The sequence below is a fragment of the Hemitrygon akajei genome, chromosome 2 (genome assembly GCF_048418815.1).
Source record: "Hemitrygon akajei chromosome 2, sHemAka1.3, whole genome shotgun sequence".
Lineage (NCBI taxonomy): Eukaryota > Metazoa > Chordata > Chondrichthyes > Myliobatiformes > Dasyatidae > Hemitrygon > Hemitrygon akajei.
This window is the reverse complement of record NC_133125.1, coordinates 49270884-49294152: the sequence shown is the minus strand read 5'-3', so window position 1 is coordinate 49294152 and position 23269 is coordinate 49270884. Positions and strand designations below refer to the sequence as shown.

The 23269-nt window shown below is 40.2% G+C and overlaps 1 protein-coding gene across 1 annotated transcript in view; it reads left to right on the top strand.

Moving 5' to 3' along the window:
- Nucleotides 1-23269, top strand: part of LOC140741711 (A disintegrin and metalloproteinase with thrombospondin motifs 19-like) — a 370470-nt gene that overhangs the window by 321705 nt on the left and 25496 nt on the right. The window contains exon 21 of the mRNA XM_073072007.1: nt 9477-9629. Within this exon, the coding sequence (XP_072928108.1) occupies nt 9477-9629 (153 nt within the window). The remainder of the gene's footprint in view (nt 1-9476; nt 9630-23269) is intronic.

Here is a 23269-nt window from a genome sequence, read left to right as displayed (position 1 = left end):
CATTGAATGAGATCTTATCTGCAATAGTATGGTCTACATGAGGACAGGGAAAGACATCGATAGCCCAGGACGTACTTCTAGTTCAGGCACATCTGGGTGACAGGTTTACTTAATTGAGTTAAGGTTTATATTATTCAAAGGATGTCCCATCTCCAGCCAGTTCAGAATATCTGTGGATGTTTAGTGCCAAATGTTCTGGGGCATTTTTCCCTTGCTATAAAAATGGATTGAAGCTGGAATGCTCATCATTTTGATTTTCAGGTGCATTAGCTCAGCCAAAACCTCTAACACAAATTTTAAACTGCAAAATAATTGGTTGATTCTGTCAGTTTACAACTCTGAACCAACCATAGCACAACAGTTGAAAGGACTTAAAATAGCAGACACAAGAAATTTTACAGATGCAGAAAAACTCTTGAGCAACACATAGAAATGCTGGAGGAATTCAGCAAGTCAGGCAGCATCTATGGAGAGAAATCAACAGTGTTTCAGGCCCTGATCGAGAATCTTGCCCCAAAACATTGACTGTTTATTTCCCTCCAAAGATACTGCCTGACTTCCTCCAGCATTTTGTGTGTTTTACGCACTTAATTTGCACCTTTCCCTATTTCAGGATACCTAAAGGCACCACACAGTCTGTGCTACAACTCAAAACATTCTAAGCAAGCAGAGATTTTCTCTGGCCTTCTACAAAAGAATGTTAATGAGGATTGTTGGAAATAACATTATGAGAATCACGACTGAGACAAGTAAATCCCTTGTCTAGGTTACTTAAGCCTAGGAGCAATTCCTGGGTGCATCCCTCATATCTCAAAATTAATGAAGTTTCTGCCCTCCCACATTTTCTCTGTGAAACAGAACTATCAACAGAGCCTTTGTTAATTGTTGTTGCATCTGTGTCTAAGTAGTATGTTCAAATATTTACTGGCATGTTAGGTACAACATAAAGTGCAGAAATTCTATAACTAGGTTCCACATGTTCTCACAGCTTTAAACAGATACATTAAGTAAGTCGGTCATTTAAATAGAAAGTCATTTTCTCAGGCTGATGAGCTAGAACTCTAACTCGGTTTCTGCATAAAGATGTAAACATTTCAATTGTTACTTTATTCCATGTGTGCATTTTTAAATATCTGTTAGAACATAGAAAACTACAGCACAAGAACTGGCCCGTAATCTCTGTGCTGAACATGATGCTAAATTAAACAGCCTCTTCTGCCTGGGCATGAGCCATATCCCTTGTTTTCTTGCATATCAATGTGTTTATATGAAACCCTCTTAAAAACCATTTTTGTGTCTTTCCACCATTACCCCTGATAGTCCATTCCTGACACCTACCTCGCTCAGTATATTAAAAAAAAGATTGCCGCACACATCTCCTTTAAACTTTCCACCTTTTGCCTTAAGTATACTGTTTGTCCTCAAGTATTTGTTATTTATACCCTGGAATAAAGATGCTGACTGTCCACCCGATCAATGGTTGTGAACTTCTGTCAGGTGTCATCTCAGCCTCTGGCACTTCAGAGAAACCTCATACCCTCTAATGTGGGCAGCACCCTGGCAATCCTTTTCTGTACTCTTTTCCAAGCTTCCACATCTTTCCTTTTGTGGGGTGCCCAGAATTGCACACAATCATGCTGGAAAGATGTGATTTCCCTCCTCCCATATTGAAGTTACCTGTCCAGTTTTATTTTGCTATTGTTTCACAGAAGTGAACTAAAAATAACGTACAGCTTTAGGGTTTGTTTTGTTTTGGAAAGGCACTGAGACAGCATGTAATTAAAATACTTCTCAGGACGTTTTTCCCTGAAGGTTCTTAACAATGGCCATTTCCTTTGAGAGGTTTTTCAACACATACATTTGTCTTGGAATATACCTTGCCTTAATTATGGCAGAAATTACTGACTGAGTAGGAGGTTGTCTGCCTTAAACCTCTCCACATCCTCACATATCAACATGTGGACATAACATCTAAGACAGGAATCCCCAGTATCAGTCTTTTAAACATGAATCTACAAGGCCAAGCATCCTTGAGAAAATTCAATACTACTGGATAGATAAACATAACTGTGAGACAAATTGGTATCATTGAACCTGCATTAAAAGGTCACCAATTTGCCTGTTTTTGTGTATGATAATAGTGTATATTCTGCACTATTTTGTTATCTTTGCTGTATAATCGAAGTTCAGAGTTCAAAGTAAATTTATTATTAAAGTAACTATATGTCACCATATACTACCTTGAGGCCGCACCTGGAGTATTGTGTGCAGTTCTGGTCTCCTTACTTGAGGAAGGATATTCTGGCTTTGGAGGCAGTGCAGAGGAGGTTCACCAGGTTGATTCCAGGGCTGAAGGGGTTAGACTATGAGGGGAGACTGAGTCGCCTGGGACTGTACTCGCTGGAATTCAGAAGAATGATGGGAGATCTTATAGAAACATATTAAATCATGGAAGGGATAGATAAGATAGAGGCAGGAAAGTTGTTTCCACTAGTAGATGAGACTAGAACTACGGGACATAGCCTCAAGATTCGGGATAGTAGATTTGGGATGGAGATCAGGAGGAACTGTTGGTGTATCTGTGGAATTCTCTGCCCAATGAAGCAGTGGAGGCTACCTCAGTAAATATATTTAAGACAAGTTTGGATAGATTTTTGCATAGTAGCTGGAGTTAAGGGAAAAGGTAGGTAGGTGGAGATGAGTCCATGGCCATATTAGCCATGGTCTTACTGAATGGTGGAGCAGGCTCAAAGGACCAGATGACCTACTTCTGTTCCTATTTCTTATGTTTTTGATATTCATTTTCTTGCAGGCATTCACAGTAAACCAAATAAATATAATCAAACCATTGAAAAAATATTCAAAAACCAATGTGTGTGAGAGGTTGTTGTGTCACTTCTCAAACAGATTTTCAAACATTCTCCTACATCCTGGTTTATCACCATGTTTGTTTTGGCCAAAAGCAGTGATGTCATCAGCAAACTTAAATATGGTATCGGAGTAGTACTTAGCCTCACAGTCATAGGTATAAAGCGAGTAGAACAGGAGATTAAGCACACAGCCTTGTGGTGCACCTGTGCTGATGGAGACTGTGGAGGAGATATTGTTGCCAATCCAAACTGACTGAGATCTGCAAGTGAGGAAGTTGAGGATCCAATTGCACAAGGAGGTATCAAGGCCTAAGACTTGGAGTTTAGTGATTCCTTCTGAGGGGGTGATTGTGTTGAACGCTGAGCTGCAGTCAGTGAAGAGCATGCTGATGTATACATCTTTGCTGTCCAGATAGTCTAGAGCTGACTGAAGAGCTGATAAAATGGCATCTGCCGTTGACCTGTGTGTGAAAGTAAGCAAACTGGAGCAGATCAAAGTCAGTCCTCAGGTAGGAGTTGATGTGCTGCATGACCAGCCTCTCAAACCACTACATCACAGCTGATGTAAGCGCCACTGGACTATAGTCATTGAGGCAGGTTAATGCGTTCTTCTTGGGCTCCGCTATGATTAAAACCCGCTTGAAGCAGGTGGTTACCTCAGACTGCTGAAGCAAGGGGTTAAAGATGGCAATGAACACTCCAGCCAGTTGATTAGCGCAGGTTTTCAGTACCCGCTGCCTGGGCCAGTTCACCCTCCTGAAGAATACTCTAACATCAGCCTCAGAGACTGACATCTGGGGGCCTATGTGAATTTATGAAGGTGCCTCAATATTCTGTCCATCAAAGCAAGCATAAAAGATATTAAGATCATCTGGGAGCAAAACCTTGATCAGGAGAAACACCTATTTTAAATAAATAAAGAATGATTACAGCTGGGATATTTCACTCAGTCTATCACCTGATCATGAGAAGGTGAGGAGGCTATGGAGTGGGAGCAGAACCAGTTTACCAGGATGCTGTCTAGATTACAGTGTATGTGCTGCAAGGGGAGATTGGACACGCTAAGTCTGTTAACTCCGATGTGCAGGAGGCTGAATGGAGATATGATAGAAGTTTATAAAATTACAAGAGGCTTTGATACAGTGCTTTGAAAATGTATTCATCCCCCCCCCCCCCCAATCCTTTCTTCACACAAATGAGCATCACAATCAGGGATTCTGATCAATTTAACTGAGAATTTTGTTTGTGAATCCACATCTTTTTTCACAGAAGAGCCGAAAAAGGGGGAAATTGTAAAACATCAAAAACTAAAAATTCAGAAACTGAAATGGCAGCAGTGCAAAAGTATTCATCCCCTTTGTTCAATGTTTAGCTGAACCACCTCTGACAGCTATTATAGCCAGTAGTCTTTTTGGATAAGTCTCTGTTAGCTTTACACTACATGATGGAGCAAGACTTGCCAATCCTCCTTGCAAAATTGCTCAAGCTGTGCCAGGTTAGCTGGGGAGCGGTTGTGGACAGCAATCTTGTGGTCTTGCCAGAGATGTTCGATTAGGTTAAGGTCAGGAGGACATCAATTTTCTTCATTTGGAGCCACTCCATGGTCGCTCTGGCAGTGTGCTTTGGGTTGATGTCCTGCTGAAAGATGAACTTCCTCCCCAGTTTAAGGTTTCTGGCAGAGGTTAGCAGGTTTTTATCCAGGATCTCTCTGTATTTAGCAGCATTCATCTTCCCATCAATCCTGACCAGATTTCCGGTCCCTGCTGCTGAAAAGCATCCCCATAGCATACTTTACAGTAGGGCTGGCTTACCTGGCTGTCGCTCAGCATTAGATTTACACCACACGTACCGTTAAAATAAGGCATGTCCTCACCTGTAAAGACTGCAAAGCGTCACTTCAACAATTCTGTAAAGATGTAGAAGAAGGTCTTGTGATCAGATGAGACTAAAGTGCAGCTTTTTGGCCTCAGCATGAAGCAATACGTGTGATGTAAATCCTTGGCTGTAATACTCATTTATGTGAACAAGGGGGAGGGGGTTGGATACTTTTTCAAGGCACTGTAGAAAATCGGTGTCTTTTTTCCACAGTCGAAATGCCTAATGCCAGAGGACATGCATTTAAGCTGAAGGGGAAATGTTCAAAGGTGATGTGTGGAGCAGAGCAGGCGATGCCGTTTAATGTACTGCTCGGGGTGGTAGTGGAAGCAGAAAAGATTGAGGCAATCAAGAGGCTCGCAGATGGGCACATGGAAATGCAGAGAATGGAGCAATGTGAATCGTGTCCAAGCAGAAGAGCTTAGATGTCATAACCTTAAATTAGTCCAGACACAGCATCATAGCTGAAGGGCCTGTTGCTGTACTGTATGTTCCAAGAACACTGTTTCTGTCCTGGGTTCTTCCTGCAGGCATTTGTGTGAAACTGTCCACAGTACACACTAAATTAGTGATCACCAACCTTTTTAAGCCTAAGATCCCCTACCTCGGCCTTAGTGAAAGGCAAGATCGACCTACTAGATCGGTTAGTCACATGCATGCGCACTGGGCAGAAAAGACTGGAAGTAAAACCCCGCAACCTGGAAGTAGAAATAATGTATGTACACCAGGGGTCACCACCCTTTTTTGCACCACAGACCTGTTTAATATTGACAATATTCTTGCGGACCGGCCGACAGTGGGCAGGGGGGGCGTTAAACATGACCGGAATACAGTGATACTCGAAGCAGGTTCCTTATGTCCAGTCTATTCTGCAATTTAGTTTACGTGGCTCTTAACACGTAGCTTCTGTCCCGCTTGCTCACATTTTTTCCGCTGAAAAAACTCAGTGGGTTTGTCTTTAAGTGCAGGGTGCTTGGACTCAAGGTACCGAAGCAGTTTTGAGGGCTTCATTGCCTCATTAGACAGCCTCCGAGCCCGAATACCAGCCTCCCGCCCGCCGCCAGACGCCTTGGCCAGGTGCGGCTGTTCGTGGGTGGGGTGAGAGGACAGGGTAAAGGCCAGAGGTCCCTGTGCTGAGGCTGCAGCAGTCGCAGTCTGGAGATAGCAACTGACCAAGTGAGGAGTGCGACAGGACGCGCGCCCACCCCCCTTGTAAGATCTATCGGCTGACAAAAGTTTGGCTCGAGGGATGACTTTCAGTAGATCGCAGCAAGGTAGCTGCTCTGCTACTCACGAAACCCTTTGCCCAAATGAAGGTTGTCTGCGAATATTTTAGTACCAGATTCCCCACGAACACTCGGTGTGGTAAACAGGTTTAGAGGCGGCGCGCATCTGTCCACACTCCCGGCCAGTAGCAACGGCACTTCCTGCCGACCGCTCGAGGCCAACCTGTGATCCCTGGCATGAGGGTGTCACTACGTTTAGGCAACTGATTAGATAGATAGATAGATAGATAGATAGATAGATACTTTATTCATCCCCATGGGGAAATTCAACTTTTTTCCAATGTCCCATACACTTGTTGTAGCAAAACTAATTACATACAATACTTAACTCAGTAAAAAATATGATATGCATCTAAATCACTATCTCAAAAAGCATTAATAATAGCTTTTAAAAAGTTCTTAAGTCCTGGCGGTTGAATTGTAAAGCCTAATGGCATTGGGGAGTATTGACCTCTTCATCCTGTCTGAGGAGCATTGCATCGACAGTAACCTGTCGCTGAAACTGCTTCTCTGTCTCTGGATGGTGCTATGTAGAGGATGTTCGGAGTTTTCCATAATTGACCGTAGCCTACTCAGCGCCCTTCGCTCAGCTACCGATGTTAAACTCTCCAGTACTTTGCCCACGACAGAGCCCGCCTTCCTTACCAGCTTATTAAGACGTGAGGCGTCCCTCTTCTTAATGCTTCCTCCCCAACACGCCACCACAAAGAAGAGGGCGCTCTCCACAACTGACCTATAGAACATCTTCAGCATCTCACTACAGACATTGAATGACGCCAACCTTCTAAGGAAGTACAGTCCTTCCTCGCGTGCATTCAACTTCAACAGTGGGCGTGACAGGGAATGAGGATAGGTGCAGCTGACTCATATCATTTCATATCGACAAATGATATCGTTTCCTTGTTTCCTCCTATGGTTGGGGACCACTGAAGTACACTGTGTAGTGCGTGGTGGGGGAGCTACACGCATGTGCACTGGGCAGAAAGGACGGAACTAAAACCCCGCAACCCAGAAACAATCTCTCAACAGTATTTGTGTATTTATTTTTCTTTTTTTTCGGAATCTACTGGGAAAGTCTCAAAGATCGACCAGTCAATCGCGAGTCGACGGGTTGGCGACCACTTCACTAAGTGATCTCCTCTGTTCCAAAAAAAAGACAGAAACCATGTCTTTACCGTTCATCAGTTGCTGAACCTGATGCTATAGTACTTTCTAAATCATTTTATGATTTGAACGACAGTAGAAAATGCAGCAATTATTGGCCATCCTTAATCAACCTTGAAAAGATGGTGTTACGATGACTCCACAATGTTCCTGGGTGCAAGACTTAAACCTTTTCAATGTTGGAACAATGGTGATTTTATCTCCAAGTGCAAACACCGTGCAGCCAGGTTGTAACAACGGTAAGCTGCTGCAAGCTCACGCTTGGGGCTCTGCTCTTTTGTTGATTCCCAGCCTCCAAGACTCCTCCAACAAGGCAGCAGACTCGAAAGCTTATCTTCGGATAAACAGCCTATGGACGTCCCAGGGCCAGTTTTGGTTGAGTTTTGGGCATTTGGGTTATGTTGCTCACCCACTTTAGGATCAAAAGAAGGCCAAATACTACCAGACTACTTTCTATTTCTACACATTGATTTGCTAATACGGTGAAGAATTTTGAATTAATTACGTTTTAACACAAATACAAGTTACACCAAATGGATAAATTAAATTTGATATTTTTGAGTATATTCATTTGTTGTGAAAACAAGCAAATTAAGCCTTGATTTGACATCATTAAGTAATAATTAAATGTTCAGAATTATTATGTTTGCAAGGTATAATCCAAACCTGATGCTAGAAACATATCTAACTGCAATCACTCAGCTACCATTTGACAGGCTTTCTTCTAATTTTCCACAATGCATCATTGAGGATTCTGGAAGCAGAAACAGACCAGTTTTGCAAGTACGGTTTCACAGTACTTGCGGTGTCTCTCTCGGGATGCTGAACTAATCTGAACTGGACAAGAGTCACCATTTTATCATTGGCCTGTTACAGCAAATATCCAAAGATGACAATAATTTCACATCCAAAATCTATTGACAGAAATATTGAGAATGATGCACACTCCCATCTTGTTAAAAATTCAAGGACATGCATTGAAATAATTTGTGAAGGGACAAAAATCAAAGTTTGGTACACTTCTGGTTCCCACTTCTAATTAAAATCTCACTGTTAAGGGCTACGTTAAATATCTTTAAATAAAAGGAAATTCTTATCCAAAGTACCAGCTATTCAATGAATTCCAGAAATAACAAGAAGAATGATATTGTAAACAACAAAGTCTGTAAGTATTATATTAATAACGACACTCATTTGGGTAGTCAATATACTGTATATGCAGTGTGATTCACTATTAGACTGCATTATGCAGGTCTTCCACAGCTACTCTACAATAACTGATCAGTGCTCAGCAAAACATTAATATTTAGAATATTTCTTACTCACTCTTTTCAACAAAAGTAATTTTATAAGGAGTCCACAGTATTCTACTTTATTTACATGATTAAAGTTCAAAAGGGTGTTTATTTAACTGAGTTTAAAGGAAGTAGTAGGAAATAAAACATCAGAATATCCGCATAGACACAAGAAGTACTGCAGATGCTGGAAATCTAGAACAACATACACAATGTGCTGGAGGAGCTCAGCAGATCAGGCAGCATCTATGGATGGGAATAAACAGTTGACATTACAGGCCGAGACCCTTCATCAGGATTTCCCCATAATCTGATGTGAATATGCATGGTTGAATTTCATTCAGTTATGTATAATATTCTCAGAAATTATTTTAATAAAACAGAAGTTAATCTGATCAACAAACTTGGATATTTAAAATTCTTTAAAAATTGATCTTTCTCCAAATAAATAATACTTGAAAAAGTAAAATGGCAATGCATTGTCAAATGAGTATTATCAATGAGTATTTAGCAAGTTCAAAAGAGGAAGCAGTTAACTAACTACAGTGGTCTGCTTTGTGCTTTTTTATGTTGACCAAAACAAAAAAAACTGTAGTTTCTAAGGATGCAATAAATTGGCATGTCAAATTTTATGAGAAAGATAAATTGAGACAAGATACCTATTGCTTGAACCAGCTGAGGTTTAGTCCAGAGTAGTTAAGCCGTATGATTTACTGTCAACTCAGTTTAGGAATGCAGACAACGTAATTCACCTGTGAATATAAATGAACACAGATTTCAACAGAAACAGCTGTCACAAAATCCTGACATTTCCTGGTTGATTTATCACTTTCTTCTGATCGCTGTGTCGTGTGTTTTCAGAGTTTTCGTTTCCTTTAGAGATTTTTATGGACAGATGAGTTAAGCGCATTGTCAACATCTGTAGCAGTATTGGATAGGGTGTGATGTTACTGTAAATTATATCCTTATGTTGGTGTATATTACAGTGTTCTGTGAAATGTGGCAAAGGGGCTCGACACCGAACTATAAAGTGCACCAATCCACGCAAGAAATGTGATTTATCAACACGCCCAAAGGAGGCAGAAGATTGCGAGGATTATTCAAAATGCTATGTCTGGAGAACAGGAGACTGGTCTAAGGTGGTACACAGTCAGTAAATCTTCTTTTTTCATGTAAATTTCCTGTCAATTTATTAAGGGTGCTCAATGTATTTTGTCTACAGCTGCATAAGATGGGGTTAAGGTCCTTGAGTGTTTTAACACAATTATTTGTCTGGTATTGATCAACAAATCAAAGATCCAGTGGGCTAAGCTTTTCCAGTGAAAACTAAAGCAGATTTTGTAGTGAATGTGTTTTTTGAATAGATGATAACAGATGAAATAATTGGAGACAAATTTATCAAACTTTTATCCTACAAGATATGTTCAGAATTATGAATTTAAGATTGTAAAGTTAGATACAGTAGATTAAAATCACAGAAGAACCCCCCCCTAAGGGTCACAATGTTAATGTCATCGTCAACATGGAGTAGGATTGGTCATTATTTACATTGAATCAGTTCATTCCTACAGGGAAAACCAAAAGTGACTTTATCCCAGGTTATGCAGAGTAAAATTAGAGAAGGATGAATATCCAGGAATCTTGGCTTATGGTACACAAACAGGACATAGCTTGAGAATTAGATAAATCAAGTTCAGCGATGATACTTACACATTGAATATCCATCATACTTATACTAAACAGTGAGTAGCCAGTGGTATAGTGGCATCCACACCAGACTACGAGGCGAGTAGTCCCAGGTTCGAATCTGGCCAGATCCTTGCACGCTTTCCGTTCGTGCTGGGTTGAGCATTAAGCTAGTTCTCATTTGTCTGTAATAAACAGACAAATGCTGAAGAAACAGCAAGGTTGCTGCCTGAAGCACCACAAGGCGCAGAGAGGGGAAAATACTGAATTCTCAAGTCTCCCATAAGACATAGAGCTGCTTGAGCAAAGTATTGAGGGCATGGAACCACTTTTCAAAAATCAGTCAGTGCCTTTGGGAAGAAAGCTGAAAAATTTTCAGGAAACATTGGGAATGCTTAAATTTAAATTTCCTATTTCATAATGAAAAGTGTTTATTGCAGAGGTCTATCAACCTCTGTAACAGACATAGAGTTAACTGCCAAGATGGACCTTCATCAGAAACGTTCCGCAGAGACTTGGCACCTTTTTTTGGTCATTTATTATTTCGCTCAGAGGCTGATTTTCCACTGTGTATTTTCTGTTTTTATGTTTTGCAATTACAGCACCGGTTTCTTGTGCTAACCCTGCAGTTTAAGCTTTTTCCATCAATCTTCTAACTTCCATTTAAACTTGGTGCCAGACTTCCATGCCACTGTTAAACTATCTAAGTGTAATCGAACTTCTAGTGTAAATGCAATTATCCAAAGTAGGGAGTATCAAATATGGAAACCATTCATTCTTGGCTGCTTTATTTCTTAAATTTCCTATTTTTCTTCCCAGACTGACCCATCACATCAGGACTTGTAACACAGCTGGGAGCCAGTTAGCTGGCGTCAATAATGAGATCTTTTGGCAAGTGCGTTCATTAGAATTCCCATAGATTCCCATCTGGCTATGTCTTGGATGCCAACTGGGAGATGTACAAACTGGTAAAAATTCAATGCGTCCAAGTAGAAACTGCTCGTGCTACTTTGTAGCTTTACACAGCTCTAGGGAGTACATTATGGTGAAAGCAATCTATCCTAGACTGGTCTGCATCACTCTCTCCAAAATGGAATTTTAACTTAGTCTACCCACCCCTGCCTGCCCCACAGCAAATGTATATGTCAGGGGATGCGAGGTGGTTGGAATTAAATCTACAAAACAGTAGAACCCTGACCTGGTGTAAGTGTACCTTCTCCCTGTTTGATTATGTCACATGCAAAGAGAAGTAGGTAGTTGACTTGGAGTAATAATTTCTCAAAACTTAGCTTTAAGTGGAGACATATTTTGTAGCTTTCACAGGGAGACCAAAAGGTCAAGTTGTTCATGATTCATAAAGGTTATATGCTCACAGCTACTTAGATGGCTTCAAGAAATGGTTTGGGGGAAGTAGTTGTTGCAAGAAATTTGTTTGCATGATTTGGACTTCACACACAAGCTTTCAGGGTGGGTCGTGCTGTGAGTGTGTTGGACTGAATTTAAGATCAGGACGAGCGTCAGCACTTGCATCAGCATGCTGTGTGAGGAGCTGTAGATGAACAGAGGGCGAAAGGTGGTCAAGGAGTGAAAAGCAACAACGCATTACTGATGAGAAAGACAGTAGCTTATTTTTTTTATCTCTTAGAAGAGTGTGCTTTTGGGAGCTGATCCTGTTTTGTAAAGTGGATATAGTCCCTGTGCATAATCAGTTCCTAGTTCCTTTCAGGATGCTATTGAAAACACCAGGGTGTCTCTTTGTTGGCTCTATCGTAACTGCATGAGGGATTTCGTTCATGAATTGATGGCTTATGATAGCTGGAAATTGTGTGGTGTTTTTGACATGCTAATAACCAGATCAATTGCGCACTTTATATTGGGTCCCTGACTGGCCTCCTACAGTTTACAGAATGTCATAGATTGCACATATAGAGCAATCTGTGGACACCCAGAAAAGCATCAACCACATTGGATTTCATTCCAATTCAGATTAGGTTATTGTCAATGAAATTCTTTGCTTTCCTATCACCACAAGAAAATGTTAATGGAGGGATTACCTTCCCTAGACCCTGGCCTTGTGGCTTCATCCTGCTATAGTATAACAAAATCAACCTGGTGATACTTGGAAGCACTTGTAAGAATTGGCTGCTAGGCAACAATTGTAAGAATCCACTGATGAGATCCAGGGCTGCTGTAGTGAGAGCCATTTAATAATTAGTTGTATAATCAGGCAATCATTTCTTGTTTGTGATGCACTTGAAGTCCTTGATATGTTTGGAGGTGTTCTTTAGTATCCAACCATGAGGATTTATATTTTGTAATGTGTTCTGCACAACATAATGCACAGAGAGGGCAAAAAGGCAAGGAGGAAATACTTCTCACTACTTGTCATCTAATGAGGATTCCAGGCATGTCGAGTGAATACAGGAAGAAGAGGAAAGCACACCCACTCACATTGTTGCCAAAGATTTCTTGCTTTGATCCCTGCTCTGCCAGCTGTGATTCTCAGAACTGAACACCATTGATTTTCAAAGGGCCATGAACGCTCCCCTCATTGACTACTCCACCTGTTCATTCAAAGGAAGCCTCTGTTCTCTCAGGATAAAGCAGTGTGACTGAGCCTGACTGACAAGAACATAATAAAGTGGAAGCAGTTCACTTTCATCTCTCCACAATCAAGATATTACAACTATGTCAAAATTCTGAAAGTGTTCATTTAAAACTCATAGGAGGCAGGTTCATCTACAGGAGGTAACCTTACAATGGTTTCATTCATCTTCTGCAGACTAATCTCTCTGGTGGACTTCTCCATGCTATCTCTGATAGTGAACAGTCTGCTTGGCAAAACTGCTGGTGCCTCCCAATTTTGTGGCTTACCCAATATGAATACCCCCTTCCTGGTAAATGGGGAGCTTTATTCAATTAAGGAAAGCTTAAGCAGGGCTGCTTCCCTCACCGGAATGTGCTCAGGTGATCGAGAAAAGCTGAAGAGGGCTGTCGGCGCAGCCAGCTCCATCATGGACTCTAGTCTCCTCACCATTGAGGACATCCTCAAAAGGTGGTGATGCAGGACGGCAGCATCCATTATGAAGGACGCTGAACATCCAGCGCATGCCATCTTCTCATTACTGCCATCAGGGAGGAGACACAGGGAGCCTGAGGACGCACACTCAATGTTTCATGAACAGCTTCTTCCCATCTACTTTCAGATTACTGAATGAATGCTTGAGCAATAGTTCATTATTTTGCTCTCATTTGTACTAGTTAGTTATATATTTCTTACTTATAGTATTTTTTATGTATTAGACTGTACTACTGCCAGAAAACAAAACATTTCAGGACATAAGTCAGTGATAATAAATCTGATTCACCAGCTGAAGACCAGTCAAAAAGTACTGAAGTTCTCCGCTCTGCACAAGTGCCTGGTACAGATGCTTTTGTTGGTGTTGGGGCATCTTTAACAGGTATCAGGTATCTCAAGGAGTCATTGCTCAGGTAGATTTCAAGATGATGTATTTCACATAATAGTTCTAGGCGAGAGATGAATGAGTAAAGGGAATGTTGCTTCTGAAGAGAAGTGAGATGATTGCATTTTACAGTGCCAAAAACAAATCAATCCCAGAAATAAGTTTGGATATTTAATGCTGTCAGCCAAGCTGCGGCAAAGTCCATGCCTCTCCCTCTTTGATGGTAAGTAACAGATATGGTCTACATCAGTGACAAATTCTGCAGATATCAGCTGAACTATTTGTGCAGGTCCTCTCTGGATCTCCTTTCTTCCACCATACTCAATGCTCTTTTTGATTTCAAGAGCTATTGGTCCATTATTTTCAGCTGCACCAAGATACAGTTAAAAGCTTGTCTAGCATACTGTAAATACATATCAAATCATTACACTGTGTATTGAACTTGAACATGTTAAAACAATAGCAATGCAGAATGAAGTGTAAAAGCTACTGAGAAAGTACAAAATCACAATGAGGTAGACTGTGAATCCATCGTCCGTTCAGGAGTCTGACAACAGTGGGACAGAAGCTGTCCTTAAGCCTGGTGGTATGTGCTTTCAGGCTTTTGTATTATCTGCCCAATTGGAGAGGGAGGAAGAGAGAATATCAGATGTAGGTGGGGATTTGGTTATGCTGGCTGCTTTACCAAGGCAGTGCAAAGTATAGACTGAGTCCATAGAGGGGAGTCTGGTTCCTGTGATGGAATGGCAGAAATCATAGGGGATAGACATGCATTTCCCTAACTATAGTTGACTCAATGATACAGAAGTTAGTACCCCTGTCCATAGCTCCAGTGAACCAGTCTTGACCCTGACCTGTCTGATTGGAGTCTGCGTATTCTCCCAATGGTGGTGGGGGCCTCTCTCCAGTGCTCCAGTCTCTTCCTGCATCCCATTTTCTGGAAAGCTACCTTGCTGTAGGTGAGTGACAGCAGGAATCAAAAACTGTTAATGGGCCTATGTGGGGAAATGGGTAACAGGTAATAGTACATGAATATCCTCCTATGCTGTGAGAAGTACAGTGCCGATAAAATTTCCCCCCCCCCCCCCCGGAAATTTTCATGTTTAATTGTTTTATGACGTTGAACACAATTGGATTTAATTTGGCTTTTTTGACATTGATCAACAGAAAATGACTCTTCAGTGTCAAAATGAAAACAGATCTCTAAAATGTGATCTAAAGTAATTACAAATATAAAACACAAAATAATTGATTGCATAAGTATTCACCCCCTTTAATATGACACATCAAATCATCACTGGTGCAGGCAATTGGTGTTGGAAGTCACATGTTTAGTTAAGTAGAGATCACCATGTGCAGTCAAGGTGTTTCAATTGCTTGTAGTAAAAATACCCCTGTATCTAGAAGGTCCAACTGCTGGTGAGTCTGTATCCTGACAAAAACTACACCATGAAGACAAAAGAACATTCCAAGCAACTCTGTAAAAAGGTTATTGAAAAGCACAAGTCAGGAGATGGATACAAGAAAATTTCCAAGTCAATGACTATCCCTTGGTGTACAGCTAAGTCAATCTTCAAGAAATGGAAAGAATATGACAGAGCTGCAAATCTGCCTAGAGCAGGCCATCCTCAAAAACTGAGTGACCGTGCAAGAAGGGGACTAGTGAGGGAGGCCACCAATAGACCTATGACAACTCTGGAGGAGTTACAAGATTCAGTGACTGCATATCCAACTGTTGCCCGGGTGCTTCACCAGTCACAGCTTTATGGGAGAGTGGCAAAGAGAAAGTCATTGTTGAAAAAAATCTCACATGAAATCTAGGCTTAAATTTGCCAGGAGGCATGTGAAACCAAAATTGAGCTTTTTGGCCATCAAAACAAAACCAGCACGTTATCAAAAACACACCATCCCTAATGTGAAACCTGGTGGTGGCTGCATCATGCAGTAGGGAAGTAGGTCCTGGAAGGCTTGTGAAGGTGGAGGGTAAAATGATGCAGCAAAATACAAAGAAATCCTGGAGCAGAACCTGATGCAGTCTGCAAGGAACTGTGACTTAGGAGAAGATCTGTTTTCCAGTAAGACACTGACCCAAAGCATAAAGCTAAAGCTGCACAGAAATTGCTTAAGAACAACAAAGTTAATGCCCTGGAGTGGTAAGTCAGAGTCCAGGCCTCAATCCTATTGAAAATTAGTGACTGAATTTAAAAAGAGCTGTTTCCTCATGATTCCCATGCAATCTGACAGAACTTGAGCAGTTTTGTAGAGAAGAATAGAAGAAAATTGCAGTGCCAGATGTGTAAAACTGAGAGACCTCTCCACACAGACTCAAGACTGTAATTGCTGTCAAAGGTGAATCTACTGAAAACTGACTTGAAGGGGTTGAATACTTATGCAATCAATTATTTTGTGTCTTATATTTATAATTAATTTAGATCACTTTGTAGAGATGCTTTCACTATGACATGAACAAGTTGGGATACTGAGTCACCAGCAGGTCAATGTTCCAGATACAGGTGTATTTTTACTACAATCAATTGAAACACCTTGACTGCACACAGGTGATCTCCATTTAACTAATTATGTGACTTCTAAAACCAATTGGCTGCACCAGTGATGATTTGATGTGTCACATCAAAGGGGGTAAATACTTGTGCAATCAATTATTTTGAGTTTTATATTTGTAATTAATTTAGATTACTTTGTATGAGATCTGTTTACACTTTGACATGCAAGTCTTTTTCTGTTGATCAGTGTCAAAACAGCTAAATTAAATCCATTGTGATTCAGTGTCTTAAAGCAATAAAACAGGAAAACTTCCAAGGGGGTGAATACTTTTTTAAAGGCTCTGTAAAGTTGAAAAGCACCATTGGTATGCAAGTTGTGGACATAGATTTTTGAGGTGCTACACATTGCGGGAGGAATGGGGTGGGTGGCCGGAAAATCATCAGATGAATGAAAAAAGTGAGGTTTGAAGAATCATGTAGTAAATGAACAATGGACAGCCATGAAATGTAGGCAACTTTGAAAACTGACTTGATGGCCCAAATTTGGAAAGACAGTGTGAAAGGCAGACCGTGTACTAAAGGGTATAGGTGAATCAACAGCTGTGTTTGCCTTTCCTGACCAGGCTAGATCAGACTGTGAAACCACCCTACTGATCCAAATACTGAGCTTCAACTGCTGACTTCCTCCATCTACACATTCTTGATAAGATGAAAGAGGGAAGTTCTTGTTGCCACTATTTACCCAGATCACCTCCTCAACAGATCCAAAAGTATTCAAGTTGAAAAGGGCTTTGGAATTTGCCTCATTCATGTTCAAATTTTTATATGCTTTTTCAATTCCTGTACATCTTCAAGTCTCCCTCTGAGCAATTCTTTTGAGATTCTGTTGTTGGTTTATATTACGTCAATTCATCTACAGTGGAGACAGAAAATCTGGAAGTAAAGATATCAATGGTGAAGACATTTCCACTTATCTAAATGTCCTCCAGATTTCAGAAACTTGATCTGAAAACATCCATGCATTTTTATCAAATCCCTTACCCCTGGGGAAGTGTCAAGCTATTATTCTGTGCCTCGTTCTTCATAGAATAAAATTTACTGGAATTATGACAGTGAACTTGTATTCTGTCAATAGCTCTCAGAAGGTAATAGGAGCTGTCTCCCATCTCAATGGTTAAATGTAATCTCTGAGTTTCTGTTAGCTGCATAAATATGACACTATCAAGTAATGTAAAATTATTTTACTAGTTCTCGTTGGCCAAATTAAATCAGATAGCAAACTCAGAAAACTGCAGAATAACTTTAGACAGGTAAAACAGAACACTTCAGTTGTTTAATATAAAAAAAGAATAAAAGAGAGTTATTCAAAGAGCAGACTTAGATCTAATGAGATAAATTTTCTACTTCCCTACTATAGCATAATGATTTTTTTGTTTCCAACATGGGCAGGGTTTCTTTCAGCTACTAAAATCCTAAGCATCATAAATCCTTCCTAAATATTTCCATTTCTCCCTTTGTTCCTCTTTTAAGATGTTCTTTAAAGACTACCTCTTTGCCCAGACTTTGCCCATCTGTCCAAATAGCACCATATATGGCTCAGTGTCAAGATCAGTTTCTTAATGCTTCTATAAAGTACCTGGGGGCATTATACTACATCTGAGGTTTTGTACTGGCAAGCTGTAATGCCAAATTACCTTCAATTGGACAATTTGGGAATTCAAACTTCTTTTTAGACAATTTCACTTCCCAAAGTGCAAGAATTCAGCTGGTGAAATAATTGCTTCAGTGTTCTGACCTTGTAAATGACCTTCAGCAAATCAGGTGCAGGAAACTTCTTGCACTGAGAAAGCTCTAACAGCATACATTTTATATTTTCAAATCTCTAGCAGCCACAGATTTTTTTTTAAATGTGTGCTTTGGCAGTTGTGTTCAGCAACAGCTTAACCACATGTTTAAGCAATTACAGCTCTCATACTTGAAAGATGTTTAATGTAAATGTTAGCTGGTATTGAAATTTTCAGCATTTTAGACACATATTTATCCCTTGGGTACAACAAATATTGATTTGCTCACACATTACATAAGAACTACTTCTGTGCCATTTGCAGTTTGTAAAGTAGCAAACTACTCAGTTAATATTACATTTTTGCATTAGTACATAATCTCTGTTGTGAATGAAGCCATGCAAGGTTTATACATTAAGTGGAAATGAACACCAAGTTAGATTGCTTTTAGCAGTTGCTGAAAATATGCTTAAACACACAAAGAAGCAAAATAATTTTAAAGAAAGGTATAAATAAACCAGCCGGCATTCAAAACATGGGCTCGCCAAAAGGGATTGTTTCTTTGGGCAAGATGTGAGTTTCCTCTTTCTTGGGAGCCATACTGAGAAGATAGGCTTTCTTCTGTCATGTACCTAGAAATAGAAAATTGCTGGAAACAAAGCAGAAAAATCAAAAATAGAGTCCGTTAAAAGAACTCTTCAGCTTTATTTTTGATTTCTTATTTATATCCAAGTCACCGCCCTGAACCGAAATGGGGTGGGCTGCAGGAGTGATGATAGAGAGCTTGTATCTGGATCAATTGTTTTTGTATTGGTATTGTATTGTATGTTCTTGTATTGGTAGCCATCGATGAAAGGGAGAAAGACTTTTCGCATTCATGTTCTTGCACCTCCAAGTCAGAAAATACAAGGGACAATTAGAGAATTTAGAAAGGCTGAACTGAAGACTGTTAGGTTCCAAAAATGAAGTATTACGGTTATCAGATTGTAAATTGCTCTTCAGGATGCACATCTTTTAGCAGCTGTTGGGGGGCACCATTTTGTAGGCCATGCTTTCCATTCGAAGGGATTGTCAAAGCTGGGTGAGAATGATGTAAGGATAAGCAATTTTCTTTATATTTGGAGAATATGCCGTCACATGGAAAAGTGACAATATATGACATCAGTAAGAGAAGTAAACTGTGATCTTAATTGGTCCAGTCTCTTTTACCAGAATGGGTCATTTGACTATATGGGCATTCGATTCAGATTCAGATTCAGTTTATTGTCATTTAGAAACCACAAATGCAATGCAGTTAAAAAATGAGACAACATTCCCCCAGAATGATATCACAAAAGCATATGACAAAACAGACTACACCAGAAAATCCACATAACGTTTGGCAATCCCCAATCCAGAGTCCAGAGAGGCTGCTGCGTATTAATATCGCGCTACCGTCTTAGCGCGTTCCCCGGAAAGGAGCTCCAAATTCACCAGACAAAACAAGACCAAAAACTAAAGCTACAAGACATTACATTCTATAATTGACAGAGGACTAGGATATATAGGAATTATGTAAGTCTTATCTAATGAGTTCAGTTGATATTTTTGAAGAGGTCTTTAGTGTGTGCCTTTGGGTGACATTCATGTGGATTTATAAAAGGTGTACATTAATATGCCACAGCTGTTGACAATAATAAAACATTCATTAGGATTATAGGGACAGAAAGCACTGAAATCAGCAGAGTTTAATTCTTATTGTCACCAGGAATCTGTACTGAGCCTTTATGTTTGGTAATGACTTGATTGAAATGAAAGTGAGTCATAAATCTGAAAATGCTGGCGTACTACACTGAGAGGCATAATAAATATTGTAGTGAGAAGATAAAATTGCAAAAGGATATCACTCAATTACAGGTATTCATCCTACACACAGTCATCCACTTTAGACCTAAGAGAGAATCCATTTTTGATCAGAGCATTTTTCAAATGTTAAGGTTAGATGGTGTGTAAGTACAGAGGTGTGTGTTCAGAATCGCTTAAGTAATGGCCTACTTAAATTGTGATATTGAAGATCCCACAGTATCAGGCCTCTGCATCATCCCACCTGTCAAACTTTTGTTTTGGAATGTCACTAGCATTTTTGGTTCTAGGCCTCTCACTGGGTCACTTCTGGGGCCTCTACCTCTCTCTCTACTGACACTTATAAAGTACGATGATTAATAGAAAGTAAATATTTTTCCACAATTCTGTCTCACTTGTCTATAGATTAGCCACAAATTTTTGAAGTTCATCCCCCAACTTTAAAAAGGGCCTTTAAAAAAAAAAAATACCTTGACCTCCAGAGGACTGAGTGCAAGGAATGCTGGAGCTGTGTGGAGCTCTGGTTAGACTCTCCATTCAGTTCTGAGCACAGAACCTCAGGAGGAAATAATTAGCTTTAGAGGATGTAATGTTATGAGATTAGATTGTATAGTCTAGGTTTGTAAATTTGAGAATAAAGTTTATATAATTAAGATGCTCATAATTATTAAATAAGCAGATAATGTAGAGGAAAATTGTTGCATCTGGTTCATGGTCCATACCAAAAGAACACAACATCACCACTATGTTTTGTAATACTCAATAAGAGTAAGATGGCCTCAGCAGAAATCAGTGCTTTGGATTTATGAATCAGAACGACCAATATGCTGGTAAACAATAAAGCTTAAAATAATTCCATCCGTACCCACCCCATTTCGCCTCCCTTAATTTTGTTGTAGTAAGTTTCACCATGAATGCATGAATCAAAATTTTGTTTTCTTGCCATTACCCAGGATGCAGTTGTACATTGCATGCAGTTGTAAAAGGTTTTGACTTTCGACAACTGCCTCAATGCAGGATCATTCATCACCTCTGAAAGTTCCCTGGCCATATACTCAAGAGCCCAGCACACTCTCACTCCCAAGCTGGGGAACATGACAGCTGTCGAGATTGTGCCACCTGCTGAGCAAGCTGCACATGCTGATACTGGGACAAACCAACTACAATTCTACAAAATACCTCCGAGGAATTAACCTGTTAGCAGGACTTTCCGAGCCAGAAAATTATACAGTGCTTTGCAGCATTATTATATTAAAAAAGTCACTTTGGACTGAACACAAACATTAATTGAGTGTTCATTGTTACCCAGGGTTACTTTATTGCCTGTTTGGTAAATTAATTTAAGTTAGTGTTAGAAACAATAAACAGGCAAATGTGAAACATTTCAAAGCAGAGTTAACAGATTTAAGTCTGGATCTGTTATAACCTATTGCATTAATCTTATTGGTGCCTGGTTCTAATAAAGACCCACTGCCCATGCATCCCCCACTGTTTAGTTTGCCTTCACCTTTCAGGGCAGTAGGCTGAACTCAAGGGCAAAACTCATACCTAACTCTTTGTATTTGGCACCTCAACTTTTCACTTGCTGATGTATCTAGTGTGAGTCCATACATTTGAATGTTCTCCCTGACTGGATGTAAAAGGTGAGGTTTTCCTTTATTGATTCTAATTAATATCTGTGGCCAAGCACAACCCAGCCCATTATTGTATTTATTTTATTGAGGTACAGCGTGAAATAGACCCCTCCGGTCCTTCGAGCCACGCTGTGCAGCAGTCCCCCGGTTCAACCCTAGCCTAGTTATTGGACAATTTACAATGACCAATTAGCCTACCAGCCGGCATGTCTTTAGACTGGGAGGAAACCCACGCAGTCACAGGGAGAACACACAAACTCCTTACAGGCAGCCGCAAACAATTGTAAATCAGTATCCATGCAAAGGATACAGTCCAATAGAGATCACTTTACCAGACTGGCAATGCAGAGACAAAAGGATGAATTTTACCATGGCAGCGGGAGAGTTTAAATTTGGTTACTTAAATAATTCTGAAATAAACATAGCAGTAATTATGACCAATAAACCCACCTAGTTCACAGGAGGAAATGCACCAACTGGCATAACACGTTTTCTCTGGCCCATACCCACAGCAATTGGTGGCCTCTGTAATGCCTAGTACCCCACTCAATGTGAGGGCAACTAACTGTAGACAAAATTATACCAGCCTCCTCACTGACACCTACACCTGCAACTAAGTTAGGATAAGGTTAAAAAGGAAATCCATTTACCGGGAGAAAGATATTTGAAGGCACTTCAGAAGAAAGCTGCCAAACAAAAACATAATACCAGGTTGCTGGATCATCCCAGGTGTTCCAGCAATAATTCTGTTACTGAAGCCTTAGTAAAGAACAGTGTGTGAGTAGGTGGGGCTTCAGTAAGGAAGTCAACATTATAAGTTACAAATCGCAATAGGCAGATCTGCATGCTGAAGACAGCAAGCATGTTGCTTGGTAAATACCAGATGTCAGCTCTGGAATTCTGTTCACTAAACTTCAGCTGCTGGTGACCATATATGGTGCATCATGAAGCACACACCGTGCTTTCTATCTGTCGCGATTAATTTTCCCATCTGCCAGCAAGTTAAACCAAAGTGTGGTTACTAGGCAACAATGGTTATCTGTTCATCACAGCTTGCTAACAGCATGCAAGAAAGCCATTCATCCCATCGAGCCCCATATTCACCTTCATTACTGCTCCTGACAGTGCATCACAGACCCAAACTAACAACCGCATAAAAAGGTTTTTCTTCACATCAGTTTTGATCCTTTTGCCAATCAGCTCCATTCTCAGTCTGTTGCTTTTTGACCCCTCCACAGATGGCAACAGTTTTTTGCTATCTACTCTGTCATTCCTTTCATGAAGTTAAATACCTCTGTCAGATCCCTTCACGATTTCTGCTTTTCTAAGGATATAGCTTCTTCCATCAATCCTTGTAATTACAGACCTTTACCTCAGGAATAACTTTGCTAATCTTTTGTGCACCTTTTCTAAAGCCTTTCTGAAGGTGTGTCACTGAGAACTGAATGCAATACTCTCATTATGCCCATTCCTGGTGCCTTAGCTTTATCCCTCTACTTAGAGAGCCCAGAATCCCTAGTGCTTTTAACAATATTCACTAACTATCCTGCCACTTTCAACAAATCTGCATATTAAAATATTAATATAAAGGGGGAAAAAAAGTAAAAGCTGGATAAGGATATGCACAAGCAGCATTTGCGGAAAGAGAAAAAGTTTTTTTTCTCAAGTTGGAGACTCCTCATTACAACTGAGGAAGTACATATGTGATAAGCTTTTGTACTCCCATGTTACTCAATCTTGCATTGCTTTAGAACTTGACTTACACCCTCTGAGCATTCTTCTTTCCAAGATGTGTCAGTTCACATTTTTCAGCATTACCATAAATTTCTTCTGCCTATAAAGCATGCATTCTACCAGCTTGGCTA